This window comes from Pezoporus occidentalis, unplaced genomic scaffold, assembly GCF_034315485.1.
Source record: "Pezoporus occidentalis ecotype Australia unplaced genomic scaffold, CSIRO_AGI_Poc_V1 ctg67, whole genome shotgun sequence".
Classification (NCBI taxonomy): domain Eukaryota; kingdom Metazoa; phylum Chordata; class Aves; order Psittaciformes; family Psittacidae; genus Pezoporus; species Pezoporus occidentalis.
In genome coordinates this window covers 217,887-238,309 of record NW_026916019.1, presented here as the reverse complement: position 1 = coordinate 238,309, position 20,423 = coordinate 217,887, and the positions used below count along the sequence as shown (strand labels likewise).

Here is a 20,423-nt window from a genome sequence, read left to right as displayed (position 1 = left end):
CTTACTGTTTACTTAGAGTGGAAATTAACAAGCGTTTCTTGGAAAGCTCCAGAGTTCAGCATAGCTGAAGACTCTAAGACAGATGTGTTCATCCAAGAGTGTAAATTACTTATCAGCTGAAGAAAAATAGCAGGAAATGTTTTTTTATGAAAAGATATTTTCTTTTAGAAATAAAATATTACAGTTTAAATGCTTAATTTCCTTAAGTTTTGGCTAAAACCAAATATTATTACTGTGGATGCTCACTTTTGCCTCTTTGTTTGCCAAGACCAATAGAATTTAATCTTCAAACATTTATTATCAAATGAATTTGTATGTTATTGAATGCTCAATGAACTCTCTAATATGTAAGTAGTTCTTGTAAAAAGAATGTTAGCTCCTTCTCACCTTTTGGGTGTTATTTCTCATCTGCCATTATATGAAAAACAGGTAAAGAAGATTAATTACAGTATTTGAATTTTGGTTATTGAAGACATTTGTTATTTGAGACAGCGTGTTGGGAAGCTGAATTCCAAAACTTATGGAATTCAAATATTTATTTCTCTGGAAAGTTCTGAACAGAGTCGGGCTTGTGATAGCACTTTGGGTCTTGATTTTAAAACCACTCAGTACATAAGGAACTTTACCTATGAGAAGTAGATCTATAATTTTAATAAATGCTTTTGGATATGGGCATACTTGTAGAAACGAAGATTTAGAAGCTAAGCTTGTCTTCAGATTTAAATTGAAATTTCAGCACAAAATCCATTCAGCAATATTTAGACGGAGAGATGTGTTTGAGGTTCATCTCTCTAAAGAAGCCTGGTTTCTTTAAAAAGATCAGCTAGAGTAGAACATAATTATTTTGCTGAGTTAATCAGTGTATAGCTTTGGATGCCTGTATTGTTTCTCAAACTATTCACTTCCACAAATGTAGAAGCAAACTAAGATGTCTCTGGGAAAACAAATATTATAACATTTAAAAATAAATACTGTTACTGATTTATTGGACAAATGTAATGAAGAACGTTGGTAAATGTATTTCTTTTCTCCTAAATATATGAAACACGCTATCTGAAAAAAAAAAAAAAAAGAAGTGAATTTTCACAGAATGTTACACACATTTACCTCCATCTGAACAGAAACTCGTTTACTTAAAAGAAAGGCCACGGCTATTTTTTGGTCCTATGCACACAGAACTACAGTTATGCAACATAAGTAAAAGACTCTCACTTACATTCTGTATTTGTTTATAAATTTGTATCTTACCACAGCTTTCCTAAATTCAAGGAGGCTAGAATCTTGAATAACACCCTTGATTCAATAGCTTTTGGCAGTCACATCCCTGTGCAAAGTAACTATATGAATTACTCTAATGTTGGATCTTTGTAATATTAGAAAGAATTATTGACATTTACCATGCCTTTGTATAAAATATCACCTCACATATGAAGTAAAGCTTTTAATTGTGACCACATAATGTTGCTAAAAGGGATACAATTGAATGCATGGCATCAACACCTGACACTCTTCAGAATCTTTTTCTTCTTCCGGACAAGAAAATAAAATTTGGAAAGCTACAGAGTTAACTTTAGGAGTTTATAAAAAAAAAAAAGTCTAGCAAAAATTAACAAAAAGTAAGAAATGTTGCAAGACAGGTATTAGAAAACCCTCAGGGATATACTTCTGAGCTGATTCAAAGGTTCTCTAAAAAATCTAACTCTAAAGAAACTCTAAAGAAAGGTTCTCTTAACTACTTTTCCTTTCCTAAGTCTCCTTCCCTTGACTGAAATTTTATGCAAATAAAGTACCGACTTTGAACATATAATTCCCACTGCCAGAAAACTCCCAGGGAAAGAGTGGGGCATGAAGCTCAAATGGTTTGGAAGTATAAACATAATAAACTCCTGGATAAGCAAGACAATCACAGACTGCCTTATGAATAGATTGTGAGTAGAAAACTTCCAAAGTTTCTTCCTGTGGCAGGGGAAACAGGCCACAGCCAGACCACTTTGAAGAGCCCCTGAACAATCACTGTTCTCCAGCAGGAGCCCTAGGAATGGGTAAGAGGCCCAGGGCTGGGCTACTGAACTTACTGTTGCCTCATCTGACTGATTCTCAGTATTTTTTTCCTCTGGTCCTCTTGAGTGTGCTACTTTTTCTCCCAGTTGGAGTCTCCTTGATGCTGGTCAGCTTGCTAACCCTAGTCCTGATGCATTTATCTCCTCTTCCATACCCCTCCCTCTAGAGACTCCCTGGAGTATGAAAACCATTGCATCAGGATACCTTTTCAATTTTCAGTACCACAGTTGTTATTTAGACCCTGATCCTCCTTTTTCCTGCTGTCATTTTCTTCCAGTCTTCAGCTAGTGAAAGCACTGCCTGTATTGTGGTTCCCATAGATACCTGCAGCCAAAGTTTATGTTCTTTTCCAAGTACTGTTGAACTGTTCCTTCTTGGCTTTGGCTTTTCCCTGTCAGACACAGGCTCTCCATGACTCTGTCAGACTTCTTCCTGTCCTTTAGAATCAGCATCTTCCCCTCAGTCTCTCACCAGCAAAACATTGTGTCACATGTTCTCATCCTTTTCTCTTACTTATTTTCTCTACAAGAGGAAATACACCTCACTGTGTTTCAAGAGCACTAAAAGACAATTCTATAGATAATAAAAATAAAAGCTGCTTGTAAAAGTGGGTTCATGTTGTACAGCACTGAGAAGCTGAGGGGGGGAGGAGGGAAAGGTTGTTGATTTGATTTTACACAATGAAGATATGAAAGGCTAAAGATGCTTCCCAGACTAAGAAAATGAGGATGGAAAGCCTTTATTTTATATTCAACAATTTTAGTTCTGCTGCCCTGCATAATCATGTTATTGCATGACAACTCCCAGTCTGATGTTCAAATTCAAATGGTAAGCAATTACCTTATTCCAGTATAAGGACCGATTCTTATATCTCACATTCATTGTAATGAATTGAAACTTCACAGAAATTAAATTCAAGCAGCCGTAAAGTAAAACCCAGATGCTTGTTATCATTTCTCTTTTGCTTATAGATCTATTTACTTCCATTCTTTTTCCCCATGTAGTAAGGGAAGCAGTTTGAGTATAACTTCAACAAGACTAAACAGATAAAGCAGAGGGGTATCTTTTTTAATAACATTTTACAAATCTCCACAGCAAGCCCCTTAATCAAAAGATAAGAGACTATAAAGCAGATATTTTGGAAGACTTATTAAAAATTATTACAAGAATTGCAAGCCATTCCTTTTTTTTTTGATAAGTATAAATCATTGCTAAGGGGATCACTGCACTTAGAATCTCTGTAAACAGTCCTGAACCTAAAGGGCTATTATCGCAGATCACTCTTGTGATCTTCTTTCTTTCCACTGCAGGCTGATTTCTTCCCCCTGTACCCCCCAAAGTTTGATGTCACTGAATTGCGGTGTAAAATTGTAGCTATTGTTGGCCTCTTTACACACTGTTCCTAATTTAACAAACAACAGTTTAGAAGGTCAAACAGGAAAACAATATCCTAAGAAAATAGCAAGCTCTGTGGCTTTGAAATAAAAAAAAAAAAAAAATAAAAATTCAGGGCCAAAATGTTTATCTCCTCGGTTCATGAAGCCATAAAATAAGTACAGCACCATGAATTATCTCAAAACTTCAAAGCTTGTATGCCCAGCGTACCATTTTAGGGCTATTAAGTTGTACAGCTACTGTGCTTGTAGTAGTTATACAAGATTGTAGTAGCAGTGCCAGAGATTTCACCCTTGCAACAAAATTTCCTTAAAGCTACACTCTTTACCATGAACTCACTGCATAAGCTCATAATGTCTCTTACTATCTCACGAGCTTCTTCCCCAAAAAAATATTGACGATTACACTAAAAATACCATAATTCTTTAGAGAATAGATTTCAAACGATACACACAGTGTAGAAAAGCAAAATAATGGTTTTGGTCATTTTAACAAAGACCATGATTAAAATTCATTAAACTATGAAACCTCCTTCTGTGAGACTGAAGGTGGTACTATATCCCCAATATGTTACATAAACCAAGAAGAAAATAGACATATCTTTCAGGGGTACATGATTCAGAAATTAGCAGAACATTTACTCCTCTACATTGACACCTCACCTGCATATGACTTTTAGTGATTTGTCCCAATTAAATGGTCAAAGGCTCAATTTAAATGATTATTCAAAGTCTAGCACATCACAATCTGTTTACACCTGCCTTATGTGCAGCTACTTGCTATTGCAGCTGGCTGGGGTAATCAGAAGGCACCACTGGCGCCTCACAGAAGCCATCTGGGAGGACTTAAGCCAAATCCCCATTATGCCATGTAAAGAGCAAGTCCTATGAGGCATCCTGAATTTTTTTGTCTATGTCATAGGACACTGTACATGATTTTTTGTTCATGTAATCTGGCAAACCCACTTGTATCAGTGGCCAAGATTTCAAAGGAAAATTAAAACAACAAAATGTCATGGGAGAATTTTGTTGTAAGCTCAGTTAAAAAATGTGTTGTATGTTCAAGATCATTTTTGAAGGTTATGCACAAGAAGCTGCCACAAGTTCTTGTTTTCTCGAGCAACTTGTTACCATCACCAAGACTGCAAAGTCAATGTAAGCAATTTTGAATTAGTGCTGAAGTTGAAATAAAGATTTAGTAGACCTATCCTCATTTTCACAATCAGGGCTTGTCTCCAAAGATACCTCATTTTGAAGATTGTCCTCAGCATGAGTTACTAACAGATAAATGTCTACATTATACTACACAGTCCATAATAAATTAATTTTCATTACTCCTTTGTGTAGAATAGAGTCACTTCTACTCAGTGCATCTTTTAATTAGCTGTTTCTTCTTCCATGACCACTTATGTACATCATCAGAGAGATGAGCTGACCAAAACAATGTCTTTAATAGTTTTCTTGTCATACTCCCTCTTCTTTACAGCCTACACAGCAAAATAAACTCAAAAAATGTCCCTAAAAGTCCTCACACTTGTTTATAAGCTGTATTTTCATTGTATTTCTGTCTGTTAGTATCAATCTCTTCCTCAAGAAATATGCTTTCAACCCAGCTACTCGTATTGATTTTGCTTCTCGCTTTCAGTCAGCTAAGTGCCTGCATTCAGCTAAATGAACTTATGCAATGCTTCCAAGGCTTGAGAGGTGGGCACAGGAGAGGCTGTTTCCTGCAACTGCTTTTTTCTGCTGCTAAAAATCACATATGCTTTTTAGAAAAATATGTTTTTACCCTTGATTCCAAAGCTTGAAACCTTCGTAAATTAGCTGAGAAAACAACTGAGTGGAATGCCACAATGCTGTTTCACAAAATAATTCACCTAACAGAAAGAAGTAATTCTGCTCCTCCAGTAATGCATAAGGTATATGACAATCCTCTTTAATTAAGCAGTATTGCATAATTCTTAACAATAATGGCATATTCAAAGGCAACACGCTGTGGTAGTGAAAATATGACAGATTTCTCTTAATGCACATTCATTGCCAGTGCATTCCACCAGATGGAAACTTAGGCAAACAGTCAAAGCGAAGGCCCTATTTTTGCAAGTTGACCAGTATTTCTAAGATTTAATATCAGCTATTAAGAGCACTCAACCTTTTCTAGGGACCAAATGAGATATCAAAAAAACATTCAAGCACCTAGCTCCAAAATTCCTACTCTCAGAAGACCTGATTTTAGAGGTAGGTAAACAATTGGGCCTGAATTACTTCAAATCAACTTTTCTAAAATAGTTTCTCCTTCTGTGGTGCATACTATCCTCCAAGTCACAATACTGAGAACTAGCTAGGTGCACAGCATTTTCAGAATCCCCAAACTATTCATATTCTGTTTCTCCTGCTTTATGACTTTCCTTTGGTATGATTAGTTGTACAATGCCAAATAGTCCAAACTGTGAGTGGGAAGGGATTTTGTTTGGTTCTTTCTAACCAAAGTTCACCAGTTTTATATCAAACCTCACCTGTCAGAGTACTTATTAATGCATATGCAGAGTCATTTGGCTTAGTTTCTCTTTAGGAGCTATTCTGAAAACTAACAGGCAATATTTAAATGTAAAATACATTGGATATACACAAATAGATAATAACCGTAAACATTTGATTTTTCAATTTCAGAAGCTTGTTTAGGAAATATATTATATATTTAGTAAACCAGGAAGGTTTCTTGATCTTCACCAGATGTAATAATCTTGTGACAAGCACTTTGAGAGAGATTTTGAATAAAAACCAGACTGTAGTTCCCTGACAGAGTTGCCTTTTATTTAAATACATTTTCATTAATTACATTAAATTTCAAAATCAAATGTCAAAGAAAGAGAATGGTTTCAGTTGGACAACATAACTGATTTAGAACGTAGCATATTTGTGTTAAATGTAAATTAATGGATTTTAACAGACTTAGACTAATTATATCTCTACAATCAGTAGAAAAGTAATTTGGATTTATCTGGGTTGATAGTGAATAGGTTTAACACTTTGGACATACGATCATTTTTCAAAAGCATTTTCTAGAGGCATGCTCCAAAGGATACCTAAATTAACAGGAGAACCCGCCCTTGACTTGAACACGCCTTAACCACTGTGACTTTGTCAAGAAGAAAATTCTCATGTGATTTCTCTTAAGATACGATGAGAAATGAAATGAACACAGGTTCTCATTGATCATAGCTGGAGCACACAAAGTGACATGTGAAAAGTGGTAAAAAGGGAACCCATGAGGGCTGAAAAAGACTCAGATTTTATGGGTTATTGATTTACCAGGAAAAGTCTTGCCAAGTTTAAATGAAGGAAAAGAGAAAAATGGCACAGCCCATGTGTAATGCTGTAGAAGTAATACATTAAATTATATCACTGAGAGCTGTATTAGTGTTCTTTAACATCTCTTCATAAAGCAGCTACATAATTTTAGTGAAATAAATGGCTACAGAAGAAACATAAGAGATCAGAATCCCAGTGAATTATAAACCTAAAATTTTAAAAGATGATGAACTTTAAAGATACTCTCTGATTTCATCGCTATAAATTAATTAAACCACATGAATGAATGCGCAACATACATTCAACCAGAAATGTTACATACTTCCCACAATTCTATAGTTCTCTTCCTTTCCACAAAAGGAGAGTAATAGCTCAGCAACCATGATGAATCAGAATGATACAGAAAAAAATAATCTAGTTCCGGTAGGAAGGAAAACCCAAACAAACAGACAGAAACTGCTATTCTGGCTCTTATTTCCAGACTCAAAACTCATGGAAGATCTGTATTTTATGGTCTAAAAAATAAACTGGCAAATAAATAAATGCTACTAATACTGATGGGCTCAGTAATGATGCTGAGTCTATGGCTTACATTTCAGACATGAGAGTAACCTTTTTTTTTTCTTTTTTTTTCAAAGGGGATCTAAATAATTAAAATAATTTGATTAAATCCAATTGATTAGATTTGGATTTTAGTAATCTGGTTTTGCTGGGTTTTATCTGGAAAAAAAAGGATTTACCATCAAAACAATGTCCAACATTCTATAGTGTGGGGAAATACCTTTGCTTGAATTAATCTTTCTTCAAATTCACTGAAGTTGCATTATAGTCTTTTATCAACCAATATAACATAAAATTTGTGATTTTTTTTTTTTTAAATATCTTTTCACTTAAATGAACAATTGGTATGAAAATATAATATGTAGGGTGAAAACTGTTACGTTGCTTTTCCTTTGGTTTGTCATGTAGAGACTTTTACAGTCCACTGTGGCTTTTTTTTTTTCTTACCTGGAACTCTCTTTGCCCAGTTGATCATATGCACTAATTCTCTGTCTGCAAGGCTGGTCAACAGGGTCATCATAGAAGCTTCGTTGAATGGTCTATTTGGGTCATATTCAGAATAAACTATGGGTGGCTCAGCTTCCAGCAAGGCACGGACCATCTGTTCTGCCGTCAGAGACAGAGCTGGACTGTTCTTCTTGTTATGTTTAACCACCAGTGGACTTGTCCAAACTGTGGGAGCTCGCAGTTCTGTAGAAGCCTCTCCATTCTTGGAATCCGGCTCCTCTTTTTGACGTTTTTGTTTCATCATTCGCCCACCTCTGCGGTCTTTCCGGATTCCTAAAGACACAAAAGAACATAATGAACCCCTTTCCTGAAACATATGTGTTACATACACATGGCTTCAGGCAAGCAGCAGCTGCTGTTGATAGACCTAGGTAGCACTAACTCGTTTTATTTTCTGAAGACTTCTTCCTTTATGTGGAATCTTACATCAGTAGCTGGAGAGAAACGCTATTTTCAAAAGTATAGTGTCAGGAATAGCACACTCCTTCCTAAAATTCTTATCAGTTGGGCTTACACAGGACTGTGGACTCGTGACACTATATTGCTGCCCTAGCCCACGAAAGTAGCTCTCAAATACTCTCCAAGAAAGTTTTGCTCAAGTTGACCAACTATTTTAATAAAGCATCATCCTATTAGTGAGCTTGTGGTCTTCATAATTACATTAAACAAAATCCAAAAGAGTTCCAATTATCAGATGAGCTTATACAGCAATAAAGAATCCCATATAAGTAGATAAACAGAAGTAAGAAAAGGAATGATAAATACTACCTCAGAATCCAGTGTGGGAGACCTACTATCAAAAGGCTGTAATAAGTGCAACAGAAACTGTCTTTGTCATTAGTGCACATTTCTGCAATGTGCTTAGCACTGAATGACCCTGAACCTTGGGATATTATGAAGTCAGACACACCAATTAGAGCAACAACATAAGACCTTACAGTGGAACAAAATCTCCCTTTGTGGAAAGGTTACAAGAAAAATATAGTGTTAAAGCCCATGCGAACTCTAACCATAAAGGGAAGATTAAGTCTGTCTCTGAGTGGAGGAGGCACAGGCATTTTGAGGCTGAGTGAAAAACTTAAATCAATCATCAAATGGGAGCAAGGGACAAGCAAGTAATAAGGAAAGCACACAAGGAACTGAGCTATGAGAAGGCAGCTTATAATGGGGCTTATTCGGGAGTTCTCATGCAATGTGGAAAAGCAGCACTAGTCCCAGTTTGAAAATCAGAAGTATCTATAGATAAGGAGGATGCAAACTATTCAAGAAACAGAGAAGAAACAACAATTTGGAAACAAGCAAACGAACAAACAAAAACAGCTTTGAGAACTGCTGGCATTTGCAAGCGACCAATACAGGTTTTTCTGATGGGAGGAAGAGTTGTAAACATAATCTTTGCCCAGCTTTTTTAACACCACAAAAATTTACACCTTTAGATTCTCAGTCTTTGTTAGCAACACGATCTTTATCTCACATCCAATATTTCTTCAAATCAATGTTGGACCATATCATCAGATGCCCTTTCCCATCTCAGAGGAACAGAGAGGATTTTTAGATGCGCTTGCCTCTTTCACTGAATTAGTGCTTGCAGTTTATACACTTCACATCTAATTCATTCAAAATCTAGTAGGCCTCCTGATTCTATTCTATTAATCTTTCCAGATAAAGCAAGTTTAATAAATCTTTCATCACTATACTGCTTAACCTCTTTACATTTTCCTGTTCATTAAACTAGTTGTAAGCCAAAAGTCTCAAGTGCATTGTTGCTCCCATTTTTCAGTCAGCAATGCCATTTTTTCCAATCACTACACTGTTTCTAATTTGGAGAGGAGAGGGAGAATCTTGCTGTTAAGGAAACATGCAAGACTTATTTTGGCAAAACATCATCCTAGAATTATGCCACTGGTAGCTTACTTTATTGCGATACTCAGTAACATGCATGCTCTGTCTGCAACAGATATTTTTGTTGTATGCTTCATAAGAATGTAATGCTTTTTAATTAAAACTGCCCTGTGAATCATGCAGACATTATCACGTCAAAAAAAAAACCCACATGGTTCATACAAACTAAAACACTTGTTAATTTTCTCACACCCCAAATTCTACAGCTGCTCCCAAGAGCTTTTGAAGAGTTGAAAGTGTTCTTGAAACCTGTACTGTTTGTTCAACATACTCATAAATAGATGGACTCAGAAATGACATAATTCCAAAACAAGATCTGGGGGTTAGAATAATACTATAAAAACATGAGATAAGTTAGTTTAGAAAGTAAATAGAAGGCTAGAAATTACTAATAGAGGAAGGGAGGACAAAGCATCTTCATAAATTTTAGTAACTTATGAGGCGCACTACAATGAACACTGTGTGGAGTCCTTTTATATCTCATTTTAAAATGAGATATGAAAAATGGAAAAGGCATAAGAAAAAGACAGGTAAGATGATCCAAAGTGCAAAAGAAGTTTGGTGCATAAACCAGCTAAATTGACAAGGTCTGCTTGGCCTGCAATCCAGATATAAGTCTGCAAAATCAGGAATGGTAAGAAGATGAATAAGGTACAAACACTGATGCTTCTTTTATAATGCAACATGGTATCAAATGAGACTACCCGAGGCAAGGTTCAGGACAGACAAGAGGATGCCCTCTTTCACACCATTCTGAAACAAAGCTGAAAGTGGGAATTAATTAGAAGTTGCTATATGTTAGAAAGCTGTAGGCCAAATTTGACAGAGAAAAGAATTCATTAAGAATTAATGAACACAAACAAGGCACCTTGGGCTTAAATCTCCATGGCATAGATTACTGAAAGATCAGAAAGGATATTTTTGGTTTTGCTTTAGAACTTATTCCAGGCCTGCTCTGTCAAGTAAAACATGGACATGATGAGAATTTGACGTAGCAGAGGGAAGGTGGCAAATGTAAGCATTTTTTGCTGCTTAAGAAATTAATAAGAAAAAGAGTTTTATTTTTAAATCATCTGCATGCTTCCCACTGTCTTTTCTTCACCTTGAAAAGAAGTGGAGCATTGAGCAATGTTGAACATAACCAGTTTAGAGGTTCCCCACACAAATATATTTTTATGTTGGGGGAGGGGTGATTTTAAAAAACTAACCAACCAAGCATAATATACCTACACTGAATTTTGTAGAGACCAGACCTGGAAAAGAAATCTCTAAGAGGATGCATTCCTCCTGTATCACATCAGCAGCTTTTATGATCACAGACAGAAAGGTCTTTGAATCTGTATAAGCATCATACTCATCAGAGATTTATAGAAATTACTACTAACTCCTCACCTAACCCCTAGATGGACAAGAAACATAGCGATTTTATTATTCATTTTCTTGGACCAAATAGGAGTGAGTATCTCCCAGAAAAATGCAAGTGCCTCCAGATCTCCTTCAAGTTCATCAAATTTTATCTCTTTTAAGAAAAGATAATAGTGATGCACAGTCAGTCACTAATTCCAAAAAAAGGCAACTCTATCAAGCAGCAATTTCATTGCCAGAAGTGCAACCATCCTGTAGGGTTTTTTAAAATATATGAATGCATTAATTTTATTCCACAGTTCAGCCAATAACGTAACCTGAATTGCCAAATGTTATGAAAAATAATATTCTACCAAAAATAGAAGTAGTGTATGTTGCAAAAGCTCTAAAACAATTTCCACTTGAGTTGTAAAGCTACAAGAGCCAAGATTTTCAAAGGCAGTTTTATAAGGCTTCATATGCAAATTCAATCAGTGTGTAAGATATGGAGGCAGGTTTCAAAACTACTGAGTAATTATATACTCTAGTCTGTAGAACCTGATCAGCAATAAAATTGCTTACGAAGCATGGAGGCAAGGTTGATCAAATAAAACACTTTTTTTTTCCAACATCTGATTAAAAAAAAAAACCAACAAAAATAAATTACAGAATATGAAAAAAAATAAAAATCCTACTTTAGGAATGCATTGAATGAATATTGTTTCACAGCCACCCAACAGACAGCTTCTCCCTAACTTGTTGCTAAGAACAAAACTCCACCTTTGTATCTTCAGTATTATATAAAATATTCAAGAATATTTAGAGGAAGAAAAGGAAGAGAGCAGATAGAAAAAAAATTCTTTGCTCAGTGTGAACCATAGAATTATGCATTTTAGAGTTAAAGATATGTGTAGAATCTCAAATTCTATTCTACTTAAATATATTTCCTCTGAGCTGCTTTATATAATATTCTTCATCCTCTTTACCATTAGAAATTTTGTAGGAATATTTGTTAAGTAAAGAATGTTTATTGTTTGCAATAAATGGGAACAGATTTGAGAAAACCCAATAAACTTCTCTTGGCAGTAAGACGGAAAAAATAAATTATTATTTGATGAAACTGAAACAACCAAGATATTTTTATGTCCTTCCTATTGTTCACTACTCTGGAAATCCTAAACACAACAGCTATTGCTTTTTGTCTTGTTTACAACACCCACCTGGAACACCTATTGTGCTATTTTCAGTAACATGGTACAAAAAAATGCAGAAGACCTTCATCTTCTCTTTCCCTCATATGCACAACACTCACTCTGCTTGTTCACACAAGGGGTAGGTTTTAATACAGAAGCTGCATCTGCATGAGAACATATTTACTTGCAGCCTATTTATTAACCCATCTCTTCATGCTCCAGTTCAGTTTTGCTGGAGTTCCAAACAGCTTTCCATTAACTACAAGTGAAAACGATAAGTTATTTTCTACAAATAACAGGTGGGGTTTTTTTGTGGGTTTTTTGGTGATTTTTTTTTTTTTAAGGTTAAAACTCTCAGGCGAATGCAGAGAAAAAATCTTTTAAAAATCCACAATTTAAAAAAAAAAAAAAATCTATACCAAAATCTGCTGTGCTCTTGTCCCCTAACTGTGTTTTAGTATACAGATTTTCAGCAAATCATTTTTTTACTATCTCTATCAGTGGTCATCAATCATTGAGAAAGCTCCAGGCACTTTACCTGTGGAGCCCAGCTTCACGAATAAGTTCTCCCTGATCCGTGATCTCCTGGCTCACCTCAGAAAAGGTGAGACTTCAGCCCTGAGCAATGTCCACAACAGGGAAAGCTTCAGACTTTAAGTTTGTTTCAAATACACCTCTGTGCTTCACATTGCAAACATTCTGCAAAATCAGTTACTAGTACCACGATACATATGATACAGTGGCAAAAGAAATAAAATTTTGCAATAGCTGTGTTAGTCACCTTAGCCCCACAAAAGGAAGCCAGTAAAGGTCAAAGCATACTAATGAGATCAGACCATAAGGTGGTTCAATATAGGTCACACCAATAATTTCTGTATTCCTTAACATTTGAGAATTTCATTTTGCCATTTCTATCAACCATTAATATGCTTTATTAACTTCACATACCGTACAAAGAAACTGATTTTCCTTCAATTTAATTGTAGCTCTTATTGCATGACACACATCACCTGACAACGCTGTTCTAGTTGTGGAGAGTACGTAACTCTTTATAGAAAAACGTAAGTAGGCAGAATGCAATTGCACAAATTGTGAATTTAGGCAGGAATAGTACCTTTTGTCTTGCAATAAGTGATAAGAATGGCGCAGCTGCCATATTTTAATCAGGATATCTCATTCAGTAAAACTGGATTAGTTGAATGCTGTTTATCTTAGAAGAGTCTTACAGCAACATGAAATGAAAAAGACTTAAAATTACCACCTTCTTTCAAGAAATCCAGGTGTTAATTATCATTGTGTAGCTGGACCATAAAAGTATACTAATTTCTGAAGCAATTTCTTTTTCTAAGTCTCTATCAATAAACATACAAAATTGTAACAATCTCTGCAGGACAGGTACAGGAAGCAGATGCTACACAACCAGAAGTGACATCACATTTGACTTCGGAATTCCAGGTCCATACAGTGAGATGAGACAGTATTTTATCCTAGAAACTGCTATATAACATCTATTGGAAACAGGAGGGTTTATTTCACATTTTATAAACAAATAAGTTTACCTGTTATTATATATGCTTTCAATGTGCATAATTAAGGAAGATTTTGGTTTGCCTCCTGAAGGAATATTTGGGAAAAGCAAGATGACTGGTGAGAGCTCTCAATTCAGTTCAGGAGCTGACATTTGCAGGAGAATGAGGAAGAAGAAGAAAAGCTTTTCTTTGCTACTCATTTATTTGAACACTTAGCTTCCAAGGAACTGCTCTGCTGTTTCTCCTTCTAGCCATGGAAGGTAGGGCTGTAGCACTTAAGAATTCACAAGAAAAGCAGAACAGACAGAAAAAAACTGAAACAGCTAGAAAGAGCATTGATAGAGATCTGAAAGAGGGAAGACAACTGAACTGGTGTGGCTAATGGGATTATTTAATTCTTCTAGGATATATCTAATAATCAGTACAGAATTACTTCTCAATCCAGTAATTATAATTGCAGCCTGCATCACTTTTCATCACTTCATACACTTATACATGTGATGTACTGCATTCATTTTAATTACTAGTATCTTTTTTTCTGATATATCTTTCTTGTTTCAGAAGGAAGACATGGTGTTATCTTTTCTTTTGACTGAAACAAATCTATCTTCATGTGTCTTTTCCCTCCAAAACTTTTAACTGCATCCTTTCCTTGCACTTTCTGAGTTTATACTGCACTACAGATTTTTAACGTATTAAAAGAATAACTTTCTAATCCTTACTTACTTTCACAGGAAATGCCTTGGCAGAAACAACTAGTCATTTGTCTCCATTGAAACACAGATTAAGGGCACATTATTTATTTGGGGCTCACGCAGTGAACAAGAATAAAATTAAAAGCAACACCTCAACAACCATTGGTAAAAACTTTACCAATCTCATGTTGGTATGCATACGTGCATGACTTAATAAACATTTCAATCTTCCAACAATTTCTCTAGCATGTGCCAGCCCTTATGCATGCCAACAAATGAGTTATCTGCAGATAGTCTTGGGTTCCACGATGTCATTCAGTGACAACAGAAAGGCTTTTTAACAAAATAACAGCAGATGGTTTTAATATTAGCATTTACATATAGTCACAATCTGAATGATGGTATGGTAGTTTTCCACTGCTGCAAGGAAAACTTATATTTACTCTAATTGCATTTTATACATAACCTACTTACTTAGGTTACTAGGAAGCCCTGGGAAATAACAAATCCATGAACTGTTAAATCCTGTGCCCCCTTTTTGGCAAAGTACCATCAGAGAAGAGAACCAGAATGCTGTTCGACTAAATTAGTCAGAATATTACAGATCATGGACAAAAATAATCTCTATCACAATATTTGGTTGTTTGTGGTTTTTTTTTTTTCACCTAACTGCTTAGAAACACTGTAAATGACATGGAAAATGTTTCACTACTGTTCACCATCTTTTTATTTCCACTTCCTTGCTATCCTACAGTTCCCACATTTAGTCCACTCAGGTGGTGACAAAGGCATCAGTCACTGCCCCAGGCAGGGGCACAAGGATGCAATTTCCGCTCAGAAGTCATTGGTGCATAATTCTGAGCTGTACCACTAACAGTACATGAGTACTGTTACACTGCAAATTCTTGCAATAGTCAGCGCTCTACAAATTAATCTCCACTTTATACTTGACAGATATTCTTGTGGCATTTCAAGCATTTAAACTAGTGGAAACAAAGTAGATGTGGAAACTTGACAAGTCAAAACATAAAGGCAAGCTAAGTGCCAGAACTGGAAAACCAGAGTTAGATTCTAGGCATCGAGCATATAAGCAATATCTTCTCATTCGTATCAGTGTGGTTTCATGTCTTACTGGAACTGTTTTACAAACTAAGTAACTTTTAACCCAGGGAAGAAGCTCCCACTTAAAAACTGTTTGCTCAGAAATGTTTTTAACTTTGAAGATTTTTGTCCTTTTGGCTTCCTGGTAATGCAAACTTTTACTTTCACTGTTTCCTTTCCATTTCAGTTTAGGAGGAACAGGTTCAGAACAGGGCTGGTGGAAACATTATGGGAAAGGACAGCCTTATCCACAGGAAATGACTGTAACACCTAGTTTAAACAGGATTACAGTATTAAAAACTTTCGGTTCATAAATAAATTGAAGGAAAAGTCAGTGTGGGGATGATGAGTGTGAGCATGGTGTGGGAACCATGCTGAAACTCCTGGGAGCAACCAACAGTTTTTGGCCACACCCTGAGAGGACAATAAAAAGGTGGATCTGTGATTGGTTCTGGAAACAGGATTGGTAAATGGTTTATCAACCAGCCTTTCTGTCTAGAGCAGCCTTTGAAAATGAAGCACTTTGTCCGCAGTTCTGCTCTGCATCAGCAGACCCCAGATGATAAGAGACATTTGACAACTTACATGCTTATACAACCTTGCAGCGTTAATAGTCTATAATTTTGTCAGTTTGTCAAAGGAGTATTTCAAAAGTGCTTAGAAACACCTTCTCTTCTAAACAGTTTTGATACTCTTCAAGACTGATCAACCTCACAAGAATTATGTTGAAAATTGAGAAAGAGAAAATATCTGGTGTTCTGCAAAACAACTCTCCTTAAGAATAAAAGACTAAACAGATGTGGTAAGTAAAAGAAATTATAAATATCAAGGCATCCTTCAGCAAGTCAGAGAGTCTATAGCTCAGTCAATGATCACAGTACTAAAGGAGCATGCAGAGAGGAGCAGGCTGTGGCAGAGAAGCTAAATAAATCCCTTACATCAGCCTTCACAAAGGAAGAAACCAGATTTTTGTACACCAAAAACACTTTATATGGGGAGTAGCGGAACATTTCTGAAACTGATGTGAGAGTTGCAGAGATTAGAAATCCGAAGACCTCTCTCAGATGTCCTAATAGATGAGGGATTTACTAAATTCTGGGAGAAGAATTCAGGGACTCAGTCCAGACTTTGGTGCCACTGGCCATAGGCCAAACGAAATGATTGAAAAAGAAGACAGTGTGAAGAAGCCAGCAGCTCCCTTATGGGCACAAACATGAGTGACATCTATGCAAAACTGGATTTAGAGTCTAAAACATGGATGCAAGGAAGGTAGCTGTCTCCTAATGACCTCTTACAGTAATTTTGCTCTACAGATAGACCTCATCGGGCACGCCTTCATTGAATTCAGTAGTCTTAATACAGAATTGGAAATAAAATAAAATCCCACAGCTTTCTTTAAAAACAAGGTCATTCTTGCTGCTGTACATAAGTAGAGGTCAAGAATATAATTACATTCTTTATAGATTTTTAACAGATGGAGATTGCTGAAGCTATGACTTCAGTGTAAATACTTAGGTTACAATATATCTTGGCATGAAGAGTCTCTCAAGGTGATTTTGAGAGATTTGAGATTTTGAAAGCTTTTCTGCTTGGTTCTCTCTACATAAATACATGATTTGCTCATAGGAAAGTAACACCGCTTTTCAAATTCCGATTTTATAGGCTTAATAAATTCCTTCTTTTGAATATGATTCAGGCAATCAACCCCCTTATTTCATATCCATCTCTCTTTAGAAAAATCAAACAAATGTAAATTGTGCTGAAAACCCAGATGAGTTGACAATTAATTTAAATGAGAAACATTGTCTGAAATCATCTAAAAAAATTAATCAGAATTTTATGTCAAATCTTGAGCAGGCCTGCCTCGAGTGACAGAACTTAATAGCATCGTTTCTGACCAAGCTACTTAGGCACTCAGTAGTATAAATAAACAACAGATTTGAGTTTGGTCTGTACACTTCGATGTTGTAATTTTTTCTACTCCTCAGTGGTTAATGAATGCTGTATGGACATATGTGGGGTTTTTTTTGGTTTTGGTTGGGTTTTGTGTTTTTGGGGGGTTTTGTTGTTTCAGTTTTTGCTTTTAATTTTTTTGGGAGGGGGAACTTTTTTAATGGGTTTTTGTTTGTTTTTTTTTGTGTGTTTGTTTGGTGTTTGGGTTTTTTGGAGGTTTTGTGGTGGTTTTTTTTTCTGAGAAATGTCCATCATCCTTTCCCAAGTTGAGGCTTTTCCTCCTCTATAATCAGGACTACCTTCAATTAAGAGAGAGAGAGAGAGGGAGAGAGAAGGTGCAGTGGGGGGGATGCAGGCACCAGGGCTGGTTCAACTTCTGGCTCTATCACCAGTTTGCACAGTGGTAAGTCATATTACATATCACAGTGCACCAATATTCTTCTCAGCTACAATGTAGATGATAAAATTTTATTTCATGTAAAATTTTTAAAGACCTGGTGAAAAAAAAAAAGTTAACAAACAGGCAAATATAATTTGGGGTCTCTAATGACTATTCATAACTCACTGTTTGAGAACCAATGATATACTAATAGCAGATGAAGGTGCAAGACATGATTCATCCTAATCTGTATTTTGGCATTCAATCTTTGGTATTCATAGCACGCATTTTAAAGAGCGTGAGAGGACATGTAAAAGAGAAGCAAGAGAAGTTCAATTGAGAAGTTCAACTGATCTATCATTCAAATGAATCTCACAGTGCTGACACTTGCACAAATTATACTCAGTTTTGGCTACAGTAAGTATGGCAACAGTTCCATTACTAGGCAAAATTTACAGTGAAGCCATAGATATTTCAAGGGTCACAAGAAAGCCTTTACAGAAACCATACATCAACCTTGATTTGGAAAAGCCAAGTCGTTTTAGGAGTCCATTAGTAGAATTCTTAAAGCCAATGAGAAAGTGTAACAGCTACATTTTAGAAATTAAATATATTACTTAGGCTATTGAAGCTATTTGGCCTGTTATATCAGGTAAATGCCTAACCAAATAAAGTGCCAGAAGCTCTAGTACTCTAGGAATTTCTGAAGCTCAGCTAGAAGACAGCAGCTGTCTGACCTGCATGGGTTTCTCAAAACCAGTGAACACACAGTGACACCCTGACGTACCTGTAACATGAACAAGTGGGGGTCAGAGGTAGAGACACAGCAAGGAACTTAGACTTCATTTAAAATTAGTCAGCAATTTAAATGTGGACTGTTTCATTGCAGTATCTATTCCCAAGTAATACCACAACTAAAATAATTCCCTACTAGGAATTTTTAAATATACAAAAGCCAAAAAGCTAATGCAAACAAGTATACAGATAAAATTAGGTTTACAATCTGAAGCAAGTGTTCAAGAGTAAAACATCAAAAATTCTGCAATATTAAAAAGAAATTACATAACTAGCTATAGCATAAATAAGCATAATACAGGTTGTCCCATTTCCACCTGAATATCAAAGGTCTTAAACAACCTAGTCTAAATTCAGTATTGAAACTGCTCTGAGCAGGTGGCTTGACAAGAGACCTGGAGTTCCCTCTAGCCCAGATCATTCTGTGCAGTGGAATAGGAAGATAAAAAATTTTTGGCAAAAGTGTTCACAGCAATGGTCTCTCTTATTTTGGGGACAGAACCATAGAATATACTTTGGGACAAATCAAAGGCAACAATACACTTTGCATGTGTACAAAAGGGAAAAAAATAATTTCACTGAAAATTCTGGTTGCAATTCCGTCTTCTTTTCCAGAAGGCTGTTCTAAACTCAGAAAACTGTTTCAAATGCTGCTTGAGTACATGTTTTCAGCCCACCAATTACATCTTGAAAATGTACATTTCCTCATACATTTATCAGGCCCCACCTACAGAGTTATTTGGCTGAGTACAGAACAGTATGTCTAATAAATATCATAAAGGCTGTCCACAGACAAACCAAAATAGTTTCACATTGTTAATGCATTTTCCTTCATTCACTAATTCCTATTTTTAATACAGTATTTCATTAAAAGATAATGACATGGAGAACTAGAAAGTCTGGAGCCCTTCCAGTGATTGCATCAGACATCGATTTACCTCTGCTTTTGAGAATGATTTTAATAGCTCTCTAGCCTCTTCGCATGAACAAATATAGCATTCAGCAAGGAAGCATAGCTCTCTACATTCAAAGTCAAAAATCAGCAAGGTCCTTCTCTGAGTGGATTCCAAAGTTGCCAAATGTTTTTTTCTTTTCACTGTAAAACTTAGCCTTAAACTCCAGCAATATTGTCACACTGAATCAGACTGAATTCCCATGTGATTACTGGTAGGTAACTATTTCAAGAGAATATAAAGGAAAACTGAAAATCTCCAAGCTCTAGACTCTAATCACTATGAGTTAATGAACATTTCTAGAAGGACCTGTCATGTAGGAAAGCACACTGTTACAGCAAACACCAACTTGTATTTCCTAGTCTACTGAAGTAATCTCTGAAGGGTTCTCAGATACTTTGTGAGGGCAACACTGAAGGGTGTGGGCCTCAAATGCGCTGGAATGCTGCAATTTCATTATCGCAAGAAACAACACTTGGAATCTTTTCTCTACAACATGAAATTTCAGACCGTTCAAAGACAGTAAATACCCCTGGGTCACATACATAACCATCACCTTGATCTAGCATATGAGCACTCAAATCCTTGATTGCCAGATTTCACACAACTTGAAGCTGGTAAACCATCAGCCTTCAACAACTGGCAGAACTATGTAAGTCTCAGGGTAGCTAAACATAGACTACCAGGAACATAACTAATATTTCATTAAGGATCTATCATTCAACATTATGACAAACTTTTGCC

General features: G+C 35.9%; 1 protein-coding gene across 6 annotated transcripts in view; it reads right to left on the bottom strand.

Annotated features, from left to right (window-relative positions):
* The window catches only part of ESR1 (estrogen receptor 1), a 178,948-nt gene that overhangs the window by 45,893 nt on the left and 112,632 nt on the right, over positions 1-20,423 (bottom strand). For all 6 annotated transcript variants that reach the window (XM_062640890.1, XM_062640887.1, XM_062640888.1 and 3 more), the window contains one exon: positions 7,776-8,108. In XM_062640890.1, coding sequence (XP_062496874.1) covers positions 7,776-8,108 — 333 coding nt within the window. The remainder of the gene's footprint in view (positions 1-7,775; positions 8,109-20,423) is intronic.